The following is an 18,621-nucleotide window of genomic DNA, read 5'->3' on the forward strand; positions in this document are numbered from 1 at the left end:
CGACACGAGCCAAATCCTTGGCCTCCGGTTGCTGAGTCTCACGTCCGACGTTCCAGTATCTCAGACACAGACCAGGGATGGTCGGCCAACCTGCCGGGCATCCAATCCGTGAGAGACGGCAGCCGTGCAGAGGTTGTGGAGGAGGTAAGGGTTACGAATGAGGAACTCATCGTGATCGCCAACTCCCTAAAGGTGAGCAAGGCACCGGGACCGGATGGAATCCCGAACTTGGCCATCAGGACGGCCATGAAAGTGGCCCCCGATCTATTTCGAGCAGTCATGCAGAAGTGCCTGGATGACTGCCTCTTTCCGGACAGGTGGAAGCGACAGAGATTGGTGCTGTTGCCGAAGGCTGGGAAACCGCCAGGGGACCCATCGGCATACAGACCTATCTGTCTGCTGGACACTACGGGCAAGGTGCTTGAGAGGATTATCCTCAACAGACTGGTGAAGTACACAGAGGGTGTAAACGGTCTGGCAAGTAACCAGTTCGGCTTCCGGAAAGGTAGATCCACGCTGGATGCTATTCTCTCTGTCACCAAGACGGCAGAGGTAGCACTCCAGCGTAAGAGTTGGGGCATTCGCTATTGCGCAATCGTCACGCTTGACGTGAAGAATGCATTCAATAGCGCCAGTTGGGACACCATAGCGCTCGCGCTTAGGAGCATCCACGTACCGGTGTCGTTGTACAAGATTTTGGAAAATTATTTCCAGAATCGGGTACTAGTTTACAACACGGAGGAGGGTCAGAAGTGCGTCCCAATCACCGCAGGGGTACCGCAAGGTTCCATCCTGGGCCCGGTGTTGTGGAATGTCATGTATGACGGGGTGTTGAAACTAAAGTTCCCTGTAGGGGTTGTGATCGTCGGTTTCGCAGACGACATCACGCTAGAGGTCTACGGCGAGTCGATCGAAGAGGTCGAGTTGACGGCCGCGCACTGCATACGCAAGGTCGAAGACTGGATGCACTCTAGGAAACTGGAGTTAGCGCACCATAAAACGGAGGTTACGGTTGTGAACAACCGCAAATTAGAGCAACAGGCGGTGGTCAGAGTCGGTGACTGCACCATTACCTCAAGGCGTTCCTTGAAGCTCTTGGGGGTTATGGTTGACGATAAGCTCACATTTAAGAGTCACGTCGACTATGCCTGTAAGAGGGCTTCAACGGCCGCTGCAGGACTATCTCGAATGATGTCCAATAGCTCAGCGGTATATGGCAGCAAGCGTAAACTTCTTGCCAGCGTGGTTTCGTCCATACTTAGGTATGGTGGGCCAGCGTGGTCCAAAGCGTTAGGTACCAACAGTCATCGCCGAAAACTGGAAAGTACCTACAGGCTCATGTGCCTGAGGGTTGTGAGCGCGTACCGTACAGTGTCATACGACGCAATCTGCGTCCTGTCCGGCATGATGCCTATCAGCATAGCCATTAAGGAGGACGTAGAATGCTTCGATCAACGTGACACAAGGGGTATACCAGGCACCAGAAGGTCATTCTCGATGATCAGATGGCAGCAGGAATGGTCCAATTCCGCAAAGGGTAGATGGACGCATCGACTTATTCCGGACGTATCCGGATGGGTCGGGAGGCGCCATGGAGAAGTTAACTTCCACTTGACACAGATTCTGTCAGGTCATGGTTGCTTCAGGCAGTATCTACACAGATTCGGGCATGCGGGGTCCCCCATGTGTCCCGAGTGCGCGGATGCGGAAGAAACTGCTGAGCATGTCTTCTTCGTGTGCCCTCGTTTTGTGCATGCGCGGAGCGACATGATGGTAGTGAGCGGGCCAGACACCACTCCGGACAACCTAGTTCGGAGGATGTGTAAAGACCCAAACATTTGGAGGGCGGTTTGTACAGCCGCCTCTCAAATAGTTTTAGAATTGCAAAACAGGCGACAGGTTGACCACCGACACGCCAGTGTTAGCTAACGGCCAGTCTCCAGGTTAGTTAGCTAAGTTAGCAAAGAGATCTATAGAACCAAGAGGGTGCACAGAGCACAAAAGCCGCTCCCCGAAGCAATACCTAGCGGTGGTCCCGGGGAGTATTATGGGCTTGAGACTGGAGGGGTTTTAGTGGGTCCGGTCACTGATTCAAACCAACCCCACACTCCCTGAGGTTGGTCACTCCAGGGGTTTGGATGCAAATTTCCCCTCCACCTGAAACAAAAAAAAAAAAAAAAAATATATATATATATATATATATATATATATATATATATATATATATATATATATATATATAATATATATATATATATATATCGGATTTCAAAAAAAAATCACAATTTTTGGTGTAAATACTCAAAATTTAAAACATTGCATTTTGGTCTCTAGATTGACCGCTATGCCACTATCATATTCAAGCGAGGTTCAAACATTTTAGAACGGTTTGCTTCGTTTTATATACAACCCAAAAAAGTAAAAAAGACCTTAGTTTATTGTCAAGTTCATAAATAAAAGAAAAATTGCAATGTGAAAAAGGTGTTAAGAAACGATGCTCGAGGCTGAAGGCCAATGCAATCGACAAGTATCAATACTTACAAGTTGCAAGGTACCGTCCTTCCTCTGTTCGGAATAAGGGTATTTCCACTTGTGATCCGTTATGCTCTGAAAGCGTCATTCACGATAGGAACAAAATAGAGCCATTAATTAACAAATAGTGCGCTTCACTAAACAAATAAAATCGAATACAGCTGGTGCAATTACGCATGCAATTTGTGAGACATTGTCACTGATTAAGGCAACCGAACAAACGAATTGCAACCGAAGGATAAACTGTTGGAAAGATTTTTATACTGAGAAACTTTTTTTATGTTTCTCTGACATTGCTCAATCTTGATTTTTTATTGCACAAAGTTTTGCAATGTTTTAGAAGATCTTCATAAAAATAAAATTCGAAATTGTATATATTTTTACTCGTTAATTTTGCATGGTGTTAGAGAAAATGACATTGAAAATGAAATGAACTTTTAATCATGGGCGCAACTAAGTAAAATTTCTAGGGGGGGCTAGTTTTCATGTATGTAATTTTGTAAAACAAAAAAATGAGTTTTAATATGCATATTTAATAACGCTTAAAATAGTGTCGTAACAGCAGAAAAAATCACTTCGCGATAGAATCTCCGAAAATGTACTGAATATCTTGAACACAGCGTCAACGCCAACCTCTTTCAGCAACAACGATTTGATATTGTGGAGAGCCAGGTTGGGTAAACTGCTGGGCAGTGCTTTTTCACAGCACACCCGTACTAGCTGGAATAAAATAGACCCCAGTGTGGTTCAAGGCATAATGCCCTATTCCTGTACCCAGGTGTTACCGACTGAGATACGAGCAACCAAGGGAAAACCGGTGGGAACTTGGTCGTATGCTGACAGGAAAGGGGTAGTTGTTCTCCTTAGAGAGCAGCTTGTCTGAACCCCACAGGCTGGGGGCGGCTTAAACGGCTGAACTATGAAATGCGGTGTCTCGCCAGCTACACCTATGGCGGCGGTCCCGTCGCGAGACTAGGCATCGCAGCTCTAGTAAGGCAGCATACTAAAATAAACATATTACGAAGAATTCAAAACGGACCGGAACAATAGGCAATGACCCAGCCGACGAAATAAGGACGACGATTAGAAGCTCGGTACATGTAACAGTAGATCGCTGAACGCCCCGGATGTCGACTTGATTCTGCTGGATCAACTAGAATTCCGCCACTTCGACATTGTTGCGCCGTTGCTGTCGCTGGGCTGGATACCTTAAATATAGCATTTCTTATGTAAAATTGGCCAATAAATCGATAGGTGAAATTTTCATTCTGTGCAGGGCACGGGAAAGGGTCTATATTTCCAAAAATACGCAAAAATAGGGTGAAAAGAGGCGAGAAAGACCATTTCTCGTACCCTGTTCAAAATAAAACCATCGCCAATCAATTTGTTGACCAATTTTACTTAAGAAATGCTATATTTAAGGTATCCAGCCCAGCGGCTTTTAATTAGTGGGAATTTGGATTTATTTTTATCAGTGTGCGTTGGTCGAAAATTGACATCGCCAACCAGCGTTGCCGGTGCTATCAATGTTTTGACTGACTGTCGTGTGTGCCAAAAAGAGCAGCACACATTTTCATTTGTTGAGTCTCTATATGTGATCTTGTGTAGGTGTGAGGAGATTCGTTAGCCTTCGCCATGTCAATGACAGCAGCCGGCAACCGTTGGGAACGGTCGGCGGCAAAAATAGAAAAGATTCTTTTTTTTGCAACAACAACAAGCGACGGTCGACCGCTGTGTTCTGATTGGTCGAAAAAGAACGGAACGGTAGCGGTTGACCGCTGCAACGGTTAGTCTGATACAAGCTTAAGGATGCCGGGCGACAACCCTGTGCAATCACTTCTCTTCAGCAAACCCTACCGGCCCCAGAAAGTAAGGAACGCAGCGTGCATGATGTCTCGACCAGATCGAAAGAGACTTGCGAGTGATGAAACCGTCTGGGGAACTGGTGAAACACAGCCCAAAACCGAGTAAAATGGCGACAACTTCTTGATACAGCACGAGTTACTACAGCTCTCGTCTGACTAGTAAGATGAATAAGAGAGCTAGATTTGAGAATCGATCCTGGGTGCAGAACTAGTTCTTAGCCAATGAATGACGACATCTCAATTTGTGTTGATGCTCTGATAAGTAGAATAGAATGTATTTATATTGAATACAATCATTCTTTGGGAAATTTTAGGGGGGGCTAAACACTTTCTAGGGGGGGCTGAAGCCCCCCTAGCCCCCCCGTAGTTGCGACCATGCTTTTAATCCTGATCGAGAAGAAATTAAACATAAATAATAGACATTACACTTACATTTAACATTTAATTAGCAATGAATGAGAGCTCGATTGTATAACAAGTACGCTACTAACCCGAGTGCTATTCCGTCAAAATCTTTCCAACAAACCACTCTCTACATTCAATGGACCACTTTGGCTGAATACTCGGTACAAATGGTTAGTCTTGTAGTTTTTGTACATCAGTTTCAAACAAAAAAAGGAACCTTTTTTTTTAATCGTTATCGTACGCACTAATTAATAAGTCTTGCTAACATCAAAAAAGTGTATCTGCTGCTGCTTGGTGTGGCTAGGTACTCTAAGAGCTGATTTAGTGAGCAGTAATTAGTAGTTGGTGGGAAACTGCGGTACAGGGTGTCGCTAGTGGGTTGGCGCCGCTTCCACCAAGCTATTCTTTTTCTTACGAAATATCTTCAGCAAAGTGGCCGCGATGTGCAACGAGTTGGACAACGAAAGCTCCTTCTCCAGTGCTACGATGTTAGTGATGGCACTGGTATAATTTTGAAATATTTGCCATTCGCATAACGACAAACTACGCATATTGCTCATCCGAACAGATTGTAGATCCTCCGATGTTAGCAAATGTAACTCCCGCACTACGCACAGATGTCGCAGGTTTTCTCTCTCCTTACGCAGATGGGGAAGCTCTAGAGTTAGGGTGATCTTGAAACCAGTTCCTAGAAACGAAGGTCGCGATACTAGATATCCCAGGAAGTAACTGTGCTTGAACTGTATTTTGCCTTCGAGAAAGTTCATCGCACGTCCTATTTTCGAATAGGTGGCTCCGATATTGGCAGGTTGTTGTGAGCTTGTGCAAACTAATACTCGAATATGTTCTTGTGTGTTTATCCATGCTACAAGATCTTGATTGTGGCTGACGTAGACGCCTCGACCGTATGGCCAGAACCTTCCATTGATCGCAATAGACTCCGCTAGTTGGTATGGATCTGAATGGTCAAGCATTGGAATCAAAAGGCCAGTAGCAGCAAGTATCGTTCGAATTTCCGAAGGGTTTTCCAACACTTCGTTCATTGTGTAGTAGGTACCCAATTGTTCTTCGCCAATAGCAGCAGCGAAAGCCATAGAAAGGATTTTCGACGTTAAAATACGTTCCACTCGTTCCAAGTGAGCGATACTTAGATTTAACGGAAATTCGAAGTCATCCAAGTTGCGACAGCATTCGATAACTACACCAGTAATAAACTTACCCGACGTATCAAGATTAAGCTGAATTTCGTCGGGATTTTCTCGCAACACATGGCCATTTCCTTCACGGTGTGGATTTGATGTTTCGGTTAGTGTGTATCTAGGGAAGAACTGAATTGCTGGATGAGGTTCAAAGTTTTGCTGCATATCCATGCAGTGCATATCTTTTATAAGCGGAACTAAAAACTCCTGGAAAACTACAAACACATCGTAATCTGGTATCACAATTCCCACATTCAGATCTTCATCAATCTTTTTCTCTTTCGTAGCTTTCTTCATTGCCGGCCAAATTACGTCGAAAAGATTGTGGTCTAGCTTAGTTTGTCGCTTTTTGACTTTGTCGAAGACACTTTGCTTCAGAAACTTGGCTAAGTAGGAGGTTATTAATATTCGCAGAGACGAAGCACTACCGGGAACACTGTTCGTAGGAAGATCTACACTCTTCATTAGGTCCACCACTGGTTCGTGAATAATTTTGAAACATCGCTCCAACGTGGTGAGAGTATCGACATCGTCTAACTCACGGCGTGCGCTGTGCTGATCATCGGGCACTACAGTGTTGAATCCGTGACCCCGACGGGGTGAGATTAAGCGTGAAGTGAAATGAGAATAAACATGACAACCATGAGTTGGCGTTGGGAAGAATTCACGGTCTGCTGATGGCCAATGACTCAAAACTCAGAAATTCGGTGCGAGCTTTATTATCTTTTTCCTTGCAGCAACAAAACGACACCAAAAAGCAAAAATGCCTACTCGCTTTGAAGCATGTGCCAAAATGTTAAATAATATGGAAAAAAATGGACAGACAACATCCAGCGGTTAAAAATTTTGCACTATAGATGATGTACTGGGCATGAAAAAAAAAATCACTAATTGATGCATACCTTGATCACTTAGCATCTCATCAACGAGATCCTCTTCGGCGCCATAGTCCTGCAGTAACTGACGATGAGATAGCAATTCGTTCGCCTCATCGTGGTTCAAATAAAATTCAGCTGGATGATTCAACTGAACGGGAGCAAATGCATGAGAATTGTTGCAGGAAAAAAACGTATGCACATCATTGCTAAATCGATCTTAATTGCATTTGTTGTATTATTAGATACACAATTAAGTTTGCGATATGTTGTCCGGAGCAATAACTACCGCACCTCTGCATATCCTACACCGCCTCGGTGTTGGAACTATGCAGAATAGCTTAGAGCACAAATATAGCCTTCAATAATGCAACTATTTCCACTTACGTTATCTTCAGCTTTTGGATTCGCCCCCAAGTGGGTTAGTAGGTTATAGAAGTGACCGTTATCCTTTAGAGTAGCTGCATAATGGAGTGGAGTACGGCCTTGGTCATCCGTTGCGCCAGTAGTTTCTGGAAAACGTCCAGCTAGATATCTCACGATACCTGCAATTCAAAAAGTAAGAATCGAATTAAGCCTCTCAGCGAAGCAGTAAGCAGGTATCTTAGTAGCTACTGTTGATGTCAAGAGTTTGTGTTTTATCCATGGCTAGCCGCTTACGTCCGTACTCTGGTGAGCATCGACAGCTATTAAAATGTCTTCGGTTATTCCGGTGATGGTAATGTCTTACTCTTGTCCTTTTATGCTGTCACCGTGTAGGAGAAAGATACTCGTATATTACGACAGTTTGAAACTTAAAGGAAAACAATAATAAACTAGGTATCGTGTTGTACCGGTCATTAGTCTAGTCCATTGTATCTGTGCGAGCTATCAAACGTCTGTATACTCTACAAACTGTAATATGGATTATCGATGACCTTGGTTTGCCTCCTTGGTATGTGAGAAGGTGGGAAGGAAAACTCCTCCTTCGTCTGGGAAAAATGAACAACTGACGATTGATATGACAAACATATATTTTCTTGTGCGTCAGTAAAAAATAACTCGGTCGAGGATGTACCTCTAAAGTGCGTACGGTCAAGGGTGTAGACAGGTATTCTATATGAAGTCGGTTTAAAAGTTGTCAAGGTTAGATAATTTTGACTGACATTGTTATAAATTTAATAGTTTTTTTTTCAAATAAAGTATTAAACAACACAATCAGGCTAAAAATGCCACAAAAATATTCTATTTTCTTTCGCCTATATCATTTACTCACCCGAATGTCCAAAGATAGTTGCCACGTGTAAAGGTGTCGCGCCATGTGGTGAAATCTCATCCTTGGCGGTGGCGAATTTTCGCCGATCCAAAGCTGACTGCAAGTCACGCAAGCTGCCTTTTCGAGCTGCCGTGTGAACGCGACGGATTTTGTTCTGGGGAATAATTAATCAAATAAGTATTGACGAACGGTAACAAGATCGTTTCCTTTGAAACGATCGATTTTTGTCTTTTTTAATACTCAAAATAGTGTTGGTGATGAAATACTACATGAAAAGTTTTTCAGTTGTCCGCCACCCAAATCTAAATAATTCATTAGATAAACCAACTTTTGTGTTGCATGAAACAAGTAACTTGTTATCTTAATAGAACCTTTATTAAAAAGAACGATGCAGCATGAGAACACCGAACAACTCCGTTTGAACGCATTGTAATTACAGTTCTCCCGATTAAGTAATTGTTTAGAACGGTTGGAGGTTTTATCGATTTTTTTTTTTTTCAAAACAATTTGTGTACTCTTTTTATATTCTCGACGCCAGAAATAAATTAATGATGTACATAAGAAAACTTGGCATGAATAGATATACGACTAGATTGACTCTTAGTTACCAAGAGCACGAATTTTTTTATTAGTTCGACTGTGCGACAGTCTTGAGAGAATTCCAAATCAGTCTTGATTGATTTTTTTTTTTCAGTATAATCATAAATAAACGGCTCTCTGAAAATTCTACATTTTTTTGTAATAACTCGTTTGTTTTTCACGAAATCGGAACTTGACACATAATTTGAAGAATGTATTGCGTAACAAGACACCTAATTTTGATGCTCAAATTGTAATAATAACCTCAAAGCAAATTTTATCCAACACCCGTGTCTATTCTGCAAAATACATCGCGAGACGAATTAGTCGTTGAAAACTACACACTAATAAGTCATGAATAGAACTACACACTAACAAGTTATGAATACGCGTGCTTCTGGATGCTCTTCGGCCAGGAATTCATTTCTTCACTTTGTCCAATTAATTTTAATTTGACAAAATCTAGCTATAGTTATGATAATACGCCTTTACTGCCGCTCCAAGCATAACTGTCCCAGCGTCCATAAGGTTTGCATAGAATATGGGACAGTTATGCTTGGAGCGGCAGTTTATGCTTCAATCCATCTTTGAATCGAATATTGAGACATTTTACCAACCAAACAAACTGTTCTGGCTTTATTTTTTCTTGTTTTTGAAACATTTAAACTTTTTTGTTTCTCATTTCTCCTTGATCAGACAACCATCAATGTTCAACTAAAGTTCTGTAGTTTAAAAACAAATATTTTTAATGAGATTTTTGAAATAAGAATAATTTGGTTTTTTTTTTTTTTGTTGAAATAGAAGATTTGTTTTTACGGTGTAGGTTTTTTTTCAAAGAGACCACTGTTTGTGAGCTAACTAATAATACGTGCCCCGAAAGCTATCCGTTCAAGTTATTAATTTATAAGTGAATTAAGTGGCCAAACTTGTTAAAAAGTGTCAAGTTGTGATCTGTGATGCTTTGTCTAAGTGAGAAAAGTGAAGGATTTGTGAAAAACACAGTGTTCTTTGCGTGAAAATAATAATTTTTCCTCGAATTGCAATTGAAAATTGTAAGGCCAGCTAAGTTGCGTGAGTGTGAGTGCCTACTTTGTGCGTCGCGCTAACTAGCGGTTCGTTATTAACATGCGAAAATGGAATGCATGGCGGTGTGAGCGAAGAGAACGATAATATCTGGCGAGAGTGTGAAGAGAGTGGTGTTGCGTTGTGCTTGTCGGCGTTTGTTTCGCTGGCATAGGCATAACCAAAATAAAACAGATGAGTAGGTATAAGTTTTTGTATCAAACATTTTAAGAATGCTTAGGCTCTGTGTGTAGTGGTTTTTAGCGGGTGTTGGACTTTGCCAGAAGTGTAAATGTGTCATCTGTTGGGTGCACAAAGTGTGGTAGCTTTTCGGTTGCGGGTAGTTTTTTTTTTATATTTACAAACCAGATTGTGCGGTGCACTCTCACAGGTCAAAATTGACAGTTTTACAATTTAGTTTCAAAATTTATCATTCGAGCATGACAATGCGGCATGCGATTGATGCATCGTCTACAATTGTGAGTCCTAGCAGGGCGGTGACATTTCATTCAGTTCTATGTTCTTGTTTTATGATTTTCCTAGCTTTTGGACAAATGTTGATACACATAAGTAACTTTTATTTAATTATGTTGAAATCGTTTTGGGCGTGAAAATAGTTCACGACAACTGAACTTTGATTGCAATTATTTTGGCATTTTAATAATAAATTTGGAACTCTGTTTTGTTTAATGCATTTTTTTAAGTTTTTGGGCTATGAATGCATGGAACTTTGTCAGTTTTTATACTCAGTAGGTGTCTTTGGTGCGAAACGTCGTGTCTCGTATGCGTCGGTAGGAGAAAATGGAGCGGTCGTGCAAAATGCCCCGGTGAAAAGCATCATCGGCCCGGGTGAGTTTTGTTTATCTAGGGGTTTCGGAGTGTAGTGGGCACGCTATTGTTTGCTTCGGGGAGGTCAGCTCAGTTTCGCGCACGTTATTTTGACAGCGCTCAGTGTAACTATCTTAATACAGCGGTTTCGGAGTTCAATGACCATTATATCGTATAATGCTCGGGTGTGCCTTGTGGGTTTTTTTTACTCGCTCTAACGGTTCTTTGAGCTGGTACAAGTAGTTTGCGTTCGGCGTGCGGTGCGTTTTACGAAATTCATTCGTTTCGAGGTAAATTTTAATAGTTCACGGGATGAAACGCGAAGTTTGGTGTGATACAGACTGTTAACGATTGGTTGCCGATGATACCTGGAAACTTCGATTCTCCTATATGCCGATACAGCGATCGTGATGCGGTTCTATTTATATCGTCTTCTGATGGCCAGTTGCGCAGATACTGAGAAATATCCATATCGGGCGCGAATTTGTGTAGAAAAGATCGCACCATCAACCTCGATGGATCCAGATCAATTCCTTTCCACTAACACTAATTTCTTCCTTTGATACTTGTGGATGATGCAGAGGATTCCTCGGTCTCTAGTAGCAACAAGTATTAAACTAACACTCCCGATATCCCTTCCTCTATTGATCTGCATTGGGCGTGGCCAGCTACGTTATTGACCAGTGAAAAGAAAAATCACCAGGAATTGTACACTGAAAATGGCTTGCTACTCCTAGGCACCATTTTGACGGTTCTTTGTGCAATTTCAGCTGATTCTGGTCAATCGCGGGCAACACACGGGCGATCAAATATGCTATGCTATGCTATGCTATGCTAATCCATCTTTGAATCGAATATCTCTCTACCTCTCTTTTTCGTTAACAAGAGTTATAGAAATAGGAAACTTTACTCACTTTACTTGTACCAGCGAGCATTTTTAGTTCTTAAAATAATCTGCAAAAACTCACAAAAAATGTTTACTTATATTACTACCAAACTTGAACGTAGAATAATATACAAAGAGATGTAAAGCAATAATTGGGGTGAAATGACGCTTGCAGCACTATACCGATTAATGAAATCACCATGCGTCTCCATTTATATTTATATTTAAGAGTTACTGTAATGCTTGAAGGCATGCTTTGTTTTGCTTATCTTCATCTTAAAGAGAAAACAGTTTTTTTCCCTCTCAAAAAGAGTGAGCTTACATTCAATGTGCATCACACCATCTGCTGTAGAGAGAGCGCAGAGCAATAGTTTCTCTGAAGAAAAAACGCTCCTAACTTGACAGAGCAAAAACCCAGTGAAACTCTTGTGAATTACTCATCCGCGCACGCAAGAAAAGTGAATAAAATGCTCGGCGATCAACTGAGCATTGCGTTACCGTTCTCATCGCTCTGGGGTGTGGCAAAACAGTATAAAATTTAACTTTCTGCAGAATACGCACCCATGGTGAGTTGTAAATCTTCCTATAATATCAAATTCGAAAACGGTTAGGATGTGGCTTCAATGTGAACCTAAATATTATGATATTTGACCACCTTCTACTACTCCCTCTTAAACAGCGAGAGCAAACAATTTTTTACCCCTAACACGCGATGATTAAGAGTGAAACTGAAAAGGAACTCTGCGACTGAAATACTCTACGCCGACATGTGGATAATTACTCACTCTGTGTAAGAGAAATTCTAGTTCTCCAAGGGGTTTGGCTGGTAGAGAAGGAAATTTGAGCAAAAATCAAGAGAACGGAAGAAGCCTGCTTGAAGGAGACGCATTTGATATATTTAGAGACATTGAAGAATAAAAAAATCTATTTTCAAAACAAAAACAAGTAGGGTATCGAACGTCTTCGTCAATGGTTTCCTTCGGTAGTTTTTCTGCAGCAATCTTATGCAAAAGGGGGCCGAAGAAAACCACTGACGAAAACGTTCGATACCGGAAAAACATTCTGGGTCTTGAACCCTCAAAAACGGCAAAATACGGTATGTGTTATGGTTTTCACACAGTTATTGTTATTTAAAGTACAGTTTGGTATTTTTCCTTGAAAGCTCCGCTAGTTCCTTCAATTTGATACTAAAAATTAAAAATCGGTAAAATGGCTTGCATTTAAAAAAAAAAGTTGATTTTTGAGCCACTTTTTTCCAAAAAGTATTACCCTATGGGCCACACAAAAAACACGAGTCTAAGATGAGAGGCTACTCTTGAGGCAAAATAAAGTTTATCGGAGACGATCGCATCCAACCATTTTACCATTCATTCAAGCTTCTTGAAAATATTTTTTTTGCGCTTTTAACCTTTAACTTTTGGAACATGAACGAATTGCGATAGTGTGTAGTTTTAACGATTTCTGCAAATGTCACAGATTTTTTTTTGTGCATTTCGAGATATTTCCAATCTAGTTGTAATAAATTTAGTAGTTAAGAAAATACACCGGAAGAGTACACCATAAAAAATACACATCAGATTGCAACACAGGAAAAACACTGTAGAAAATTTTCCATTGGGTGTTTTGTCTTGACAATTTGGCTCAAGTAGTTTGGAGTCTTTTGTTTATACTGTATTTTTATCGCAGTCAGCTTTTCGAAAATTGGAAAAAAATGCCGTTACCCGAGAAGCCACGTCGCGTTTACGCGGAATCCCAATGCTTCGGCCAGGGATGTGGCCAAAAGTCTGTCCAAGTATTTCGTTTAGAGAGATAAAGGCCGGGAGGGACTGCATACCTACAAGGTGCAGAACGCTCCGAATCATGACGAACATCAGAACACAGTGGAAAATCACGGGATCGGACACTGCACACACAGATGTTGACGAAGCCTCATTGTCTCATCATTAGGGACAGTGGTAATTCGCGGCGAAAAAGTTGAAAATTCCAGGATCGGAAGCATTCAAGTTTCGCGACATTTTTTTTTTCAGAAAATACTAAATGAACAACTTTTTTATTCAATTCGATGTACAGTAATTCAACCGTCCGAATCAAGATTTCTTTGCATTACTGAAGTACATGCTGTGTCAAAATGTTTTCAGACATATTCTGGTGTCAGCAGGCACGTGGTATTCAGGTTATACTGGCTCACGCTGCGTTCCGTATTTACCGAGTTTCCGGAACAAACCGTTGTGGCTTTACGAATTTGTGTTATCATCAACATTCTTTTTCATAAACCCTTTTCATAAATTAGTCGTGATTTAAAAAAATACAACAAGGTATACAGCCCTAGGGTTGTATGAAATGGTGACGTGGGGCTAAACACTGTAATAAGAAGGATTTTTAGTTACAAAGGTTACAGAATCTGCAGACAGCAACAATTCGTTTGTTCTGTGATTTAAGTATTTTTTTCATACGCAGCCTCCCCATAAATTTTCTTTTTAGAAATATATTGAACAACATTCGAAAGAACTTCGACTACACTTAACGATATTGTGTAGTGTTTGTTTTTGTGCGAACAACATTTATTTAACAAGGCACAAGCGTGTCGTTGTTATTGTAGAAGCACCAAGAATTTCTCGCAATGCGTCTGAAACAGAATTAACTCTATTTCTTCATAAACCAAATCCAACAATACCTGCGTTATCATAATACATTGTTTGTTTTATTTAACTATGATCAAATTAAATTTATTACATAAATCTTATTATAAAAATAATTTCGAAGCCGTTACATAGGTTCACTCATAGGGAAACATAAGAAGATATGTTGAACAAAATAATCAACAAGTTCCAGCGAAAAATCATAACAATCAACAATTACAAGGAAGTTAAAGTTTGATGAAATGATTAATTTCTGTTGTTCAGAAAATATCACAGGGAATGGTTGGTGTCCATTCACATCGTCTGTGCTAGGAATGCTCGCGTGTGATTGGTTCATTGTTCGCGTAAATTTTCTTGTAACTTTTCATCAATTTTCTCTGTTGAACAGTGAAATAATAATGATGACTAGCGTATTATAAAATTATTACACGTTTTATCTACCCAACAATATATTGGTTATTGTTACCCATCATGTGGTTATGCTGTTATTATCGTTTGAAATCTGACGTAACACTTGCCAGTTTCGTTTCCTTTTTTACAGAATGCATCCCAGTATAGAAAACAAAGACGTAGTCCCACGTCAAAAATTACCAATAGCCCAAAATGACACCTTTAGCTCATAAGATCAGCTGTGTGAAATTTCAGTAGAATCAGAAGTGTTGAAACAATATTTTAAAATTGAGATTTTTTTTATGTAATTTTTCAATGCCGTTAAATGAAACCACTATGCGTCTCCATTGAAGAGTTACTGCAATACTTGATGGAGACCGGATGATATACAGTTACTCTAACGTTTGCGGTAAAAATGGACTTTTTTCAGATGGTGATGAAAAAAAACTAAGACAGATAATTGAGTTGGATAAATTTCCCATTAATGGTAATTATTTTATCTTATTTGCCAAAAAAATCTACGCCCTTGCGAGCGGCCTTCCGGCAGTTAACCGGAACATTCACCATGGCGGACGAAAACATGCGTGTAGGCATGTTTTTAAGCTCTTTCTTCGTTTTTTTATTAATTACTCCTCCGTTTTCGCGACGAAATTGTTGGAATAGATCTTGCGCTTCAAGTTTGCCCAGAAATTCACGATGGAACGCAGCTGGGGGACGGTGGGCGGATTCGCCGGCTTCGGTACCACATCGATATTCAGCCGCTCCATCTCCTCCAACGATCGATTCGAGTAGTGGGCCGACACAAAATCTGGCCAGAACACCGTGTCTTCGTCCTTATGGTATTTTTTGATGAACGACGCAACTTCTGGCAGGCATTTCGTACTATGAATTTCCCTGTTCATGGCCAACCCGGAGCGAAAGAAGTGCGGCTTTGACATCCCCTTCTCACTGATTGTCAGCCACAGCAGCACCTTATTGGGGAACTTGGTGTGTGAAATAAGTTTCACCTCCTTCGTGGGAGAAGTGAAATACGAAGTACCCTGCCAGTCGTTGCCTTCCAGGGTGAGATAGGTCTCGTCGTCCATCACCACTGCCACGTAGCGATTCGCCGGGAAAATCGACTTGACCATCTTATTCAACCGCTGTCGCTGCGTCATTGCCTGCAGCTCCGAGACCAGTGGACGAGACTGCCGCTTCCTGACATGTATGCCCATGTTCTTCAAATATTTTTTCGCTGTTCACCGCATGCACCAACCTCCCGGCCAAGTGCACGCAGCAATTTAGCCACTTTGCCCTCGGTTTCCCTCTTCAGCATCCTTTGAAGCTTCTTGTCGCTCAGGGTCGTTGGCCTTCCGGAACCGGGCTTTCTTTCGATGCTCGGATCGTTGTCCAATAGATATTGTAGATGCCGGAACGGGCATATCCGGCGTCCACAAAGTGCCGCACGGTGTCCGTTTTTGACGCGGCGGGGTACCGTTCTTTGAACGCGCACATTTCTGAACGGAGTAGCTTTACTTTTTTCGCCATCACAGTTAGAGTTTGACTGATAGAGCTGTCAACTTTTTTTTTGCTAACTCATTGGTTACTATGATTGGTGATGCATGAGTAGTTTCGTCAGTGCGATTAAAGGTAAACCCATGAAAAATCGGCAATTTTTGTCCTTTTTTTACCGCAAACGTTACAATTATGGGTCAGTCAACGTATTGTCTGAATATTCAGAAAGAATAAAAAAACGGAAAAATTACCAACAACCAATGTTTTACTGACTATTTCTGTGTTCTGATGTGTACTTTTGATTAGTTTCAATCAGTTTCGAAAAGTTTCACTGCAACTGATGTATATAAACCGGTAGAGAAGAAAAATATTATTTACATAGCAATAGACACAATTATGGGTCACTTTTGGAATTTAAAATCATTTAGTCTATAAAATCGTCAAAATCTATCAAAAAAGTTATTTCATTGTTGTAACAGCTTGAAAATAGGAAATTTCATTCAGTCTGGTTCAAAAGTGACAAAAATAACCAAAATATGAACTGTCTCACAATTGTGCACCGCAAAATGTAACATTATTACAATTATGGGTCACATTAAACGATTAATGTACCGAGCAAGATTATTATTCGTAATGACATTCACAAATTCAAATCATTTCAATCATATAGGGGAAATAGGGGCATAATGAGCACCCTAACTTGGTTGCTGATTTAAGCATTGAAAACGAAAAAAAAAATTAAGCTGTCTTCAGTGCAAAACTTGAATCAACTATCTATAATTGAAGGTACAATATTCACAAATTGAAAAGTTAATCGTATGATGATGAAAAACACAAATTAGATTCATGCATCAAAAACTAGCAATCAGTCGATGTGTGGGGTACAATGACACCCCACTGGGGCGGAATGAGCACCCACGGGGTATAATGAGCACTCTTATAAAACATATCTTGAAACTGTGTAGAAGTACAACTAATGGGCCAACGATTGTCGCGAGATGCCGTGATACTTGGCGGCTTGTTTCGTTAATGTCCCGTCGCGCCTCATGGTGGCCAATTCTTAGGTAAAGTTAACATGAGATTTTAACACTAATAGCTTTAAATCAAAACTTCAATGATGGTGAAATTTGGGGTATGACCCATACGTTATATTGATGTGTTTACATACTTGGTTGAGCCATTTAAACGACCGTAGAAGCTTATTTTGTAGTGCGCAATAATAATAATTTTTCCAACATCCAGGAACCAAGTTGATTTTTTCAATATATTTCCATATTTTAAACAGACAAATCACTTTTGTTCTACATGAAGAGATACTGTAGTAACTACGGAAGAGATCCACATACCATATTGTATTAAAAAATGCGTAGATTCGCATAAAAGAGGGGTGCCCATTTCGCCCCGTGTGCTCATTATGCCCCTAATCCCCCTAACTAAGGTTAGAACTGAGCTTTAAAAAATACCACCGCTAACGTAAATTGTTCAGTTTCGTGAGGATAAACTATTTTCGTAAAAGTGACCCAAAACTGTGGAGGCACTGTATTTGGAGACAACTTCAACTTCTCCAAAATAAAAAAAATACTTGCTCCAAAATTTTATACTTCATGTAAAATTTCCTGAGGCAATCCAAAAAAATGTTCAATGATTAAATCTCCTGGGTCTTAAACCCTCAAAAACGGTAAAATACATATGTTGTGTGCATAGTTATTGCTATTTAAAGCACAGGTAGGCATTTTTTCTTGAAAACTTCATTCAGTTTGACGTCAAAAATTTAAAATCGATCAAAAGCTAAAAATTTTATCATTAATATCGATTTCTTGGGCCAAACAAAAAGTATAGCGCTAAAATAAAAAGTTACACTTGAGGTAAAAAACACACAAATTCAATTTATCGGAGACAAGCGCGTCCAACCATGTTGCTTTTCAGTAAAGCCTTTTGAATTTTTTTACGCTTTTAAACTTTAACTATTACAAAATTAAATGAATTGCGATAATGTCTAGTTCTAACAATTTCTGCACATTTCATTTCGAAATATTTCCAATTTTGTTGTATTAAATTTAGTAGTAGTAAAAAGAAAATTTTCTAGATATTCCCTCTAATATGCAAATATTAAATTCTTCTATTAATGCTTTCTATGTACCAAAGTAATGAAATCCTTGATTAAGGGTTATTCGCCTGTAACTAGAGATTAAAACGCACTCACCATGTAGGAAGGCACGTTTTCCAAGAACGCTTGAATCTCCGGAAGCTCTGAACGGTATCCCAATAATTTGCTACCCTTGCCATCCAGCACGATTACCGCCAACTGTTCCATATCGCCACTGTTGATAATGTCCTGCAGCGAGCGACCCTGTGGAAGACATATAAATACTATACGTTCTCACATTGATCCGTCCTTTGCTTGGAGTAAACAACCGAACATAATTAGGAGCAAACATCATATAATCGCGGTAAATAATCGTACTAAAAGAAACGGAAAACTACGAAGCCTTCAATTCAGTATAAGATTTTCGAGATCAGTTTTATTACTGACGTTGGGAACTTTGGACTGAAACTACGTTCCGGAAGTAATCGAATTGAAGGGCTGCACAACAACATTATGCGTATTTACA

The 18,621-nt window shown here is 40.5% G+C and overlaps 1 protein-coding gene across 9 annotated transcripts in view; it reads right to left on the reverse strand.

The window, feature by feature from the left end:
- The window catches only part of LOC129729856 (uncharacterized), a 70,535-nt gene that overhangs the window by 3,014 nt on the left and 48,900 nt on the right, over nucleotides 1-18,621 (reverse strand). For 6 of the 9 annotated variants that reach the window (XM_055688708.1, XM_055688705.1, XM_055688710.1 and 3 more), the window contains 6 exons: nucleotides 18,213-18,359; nucleotides 8,132-8,285; nucleotides 7,264-7,421; nucleotides 6,904-7,027; nucleotides 5,218-6,570; nucleotides 2,542-2,607 (listed from right to left, as the gene is read on the reverse strand). In XM_055688708.1, the coding sequence (XP_055544683.1) occupies nucleotides 2,542-2,607; nucleotides 5,218-6,570; nucleotides 6,904-7,027; nucleotides 7,264-7,421; nucleotides 8,132-8,285; nucleotides 18,213-18,359 (2,002 nt within the window). Of the gene's footprint in view, nucleotides 1-2,541; nucleotides 2,608-4,888; nucleotides 6,571-6,903; nucleotides 7,028-7,263; nucleotides 7,422-8,131; nucleotides 8,286-18,212; nucleotides 18,360-18,621 lie in introns of all 9 variants that reach the window. The other 3 variants (XM_055688711.1, XM_055688709.1, XR_008728749.1) reach the window with 2 other exon arrangements.

Source organism: Wyeomyia smithii, chromosome 3, assembly GCF_029784165.1.
Source record: "Wyeomyia smithii strain HCP4-BCI-WySm-NY-G18 chromosome 3, ASM2978416v1, whole genome shotgun sequence".
Classification (NCBI taxonomy): domain Eukaryota; kingdom Metazoa; phylum Arthropoda; class Insecta; order Diptera; family Culicidae; genus Wyeomyia; species Wyeomyia smithii.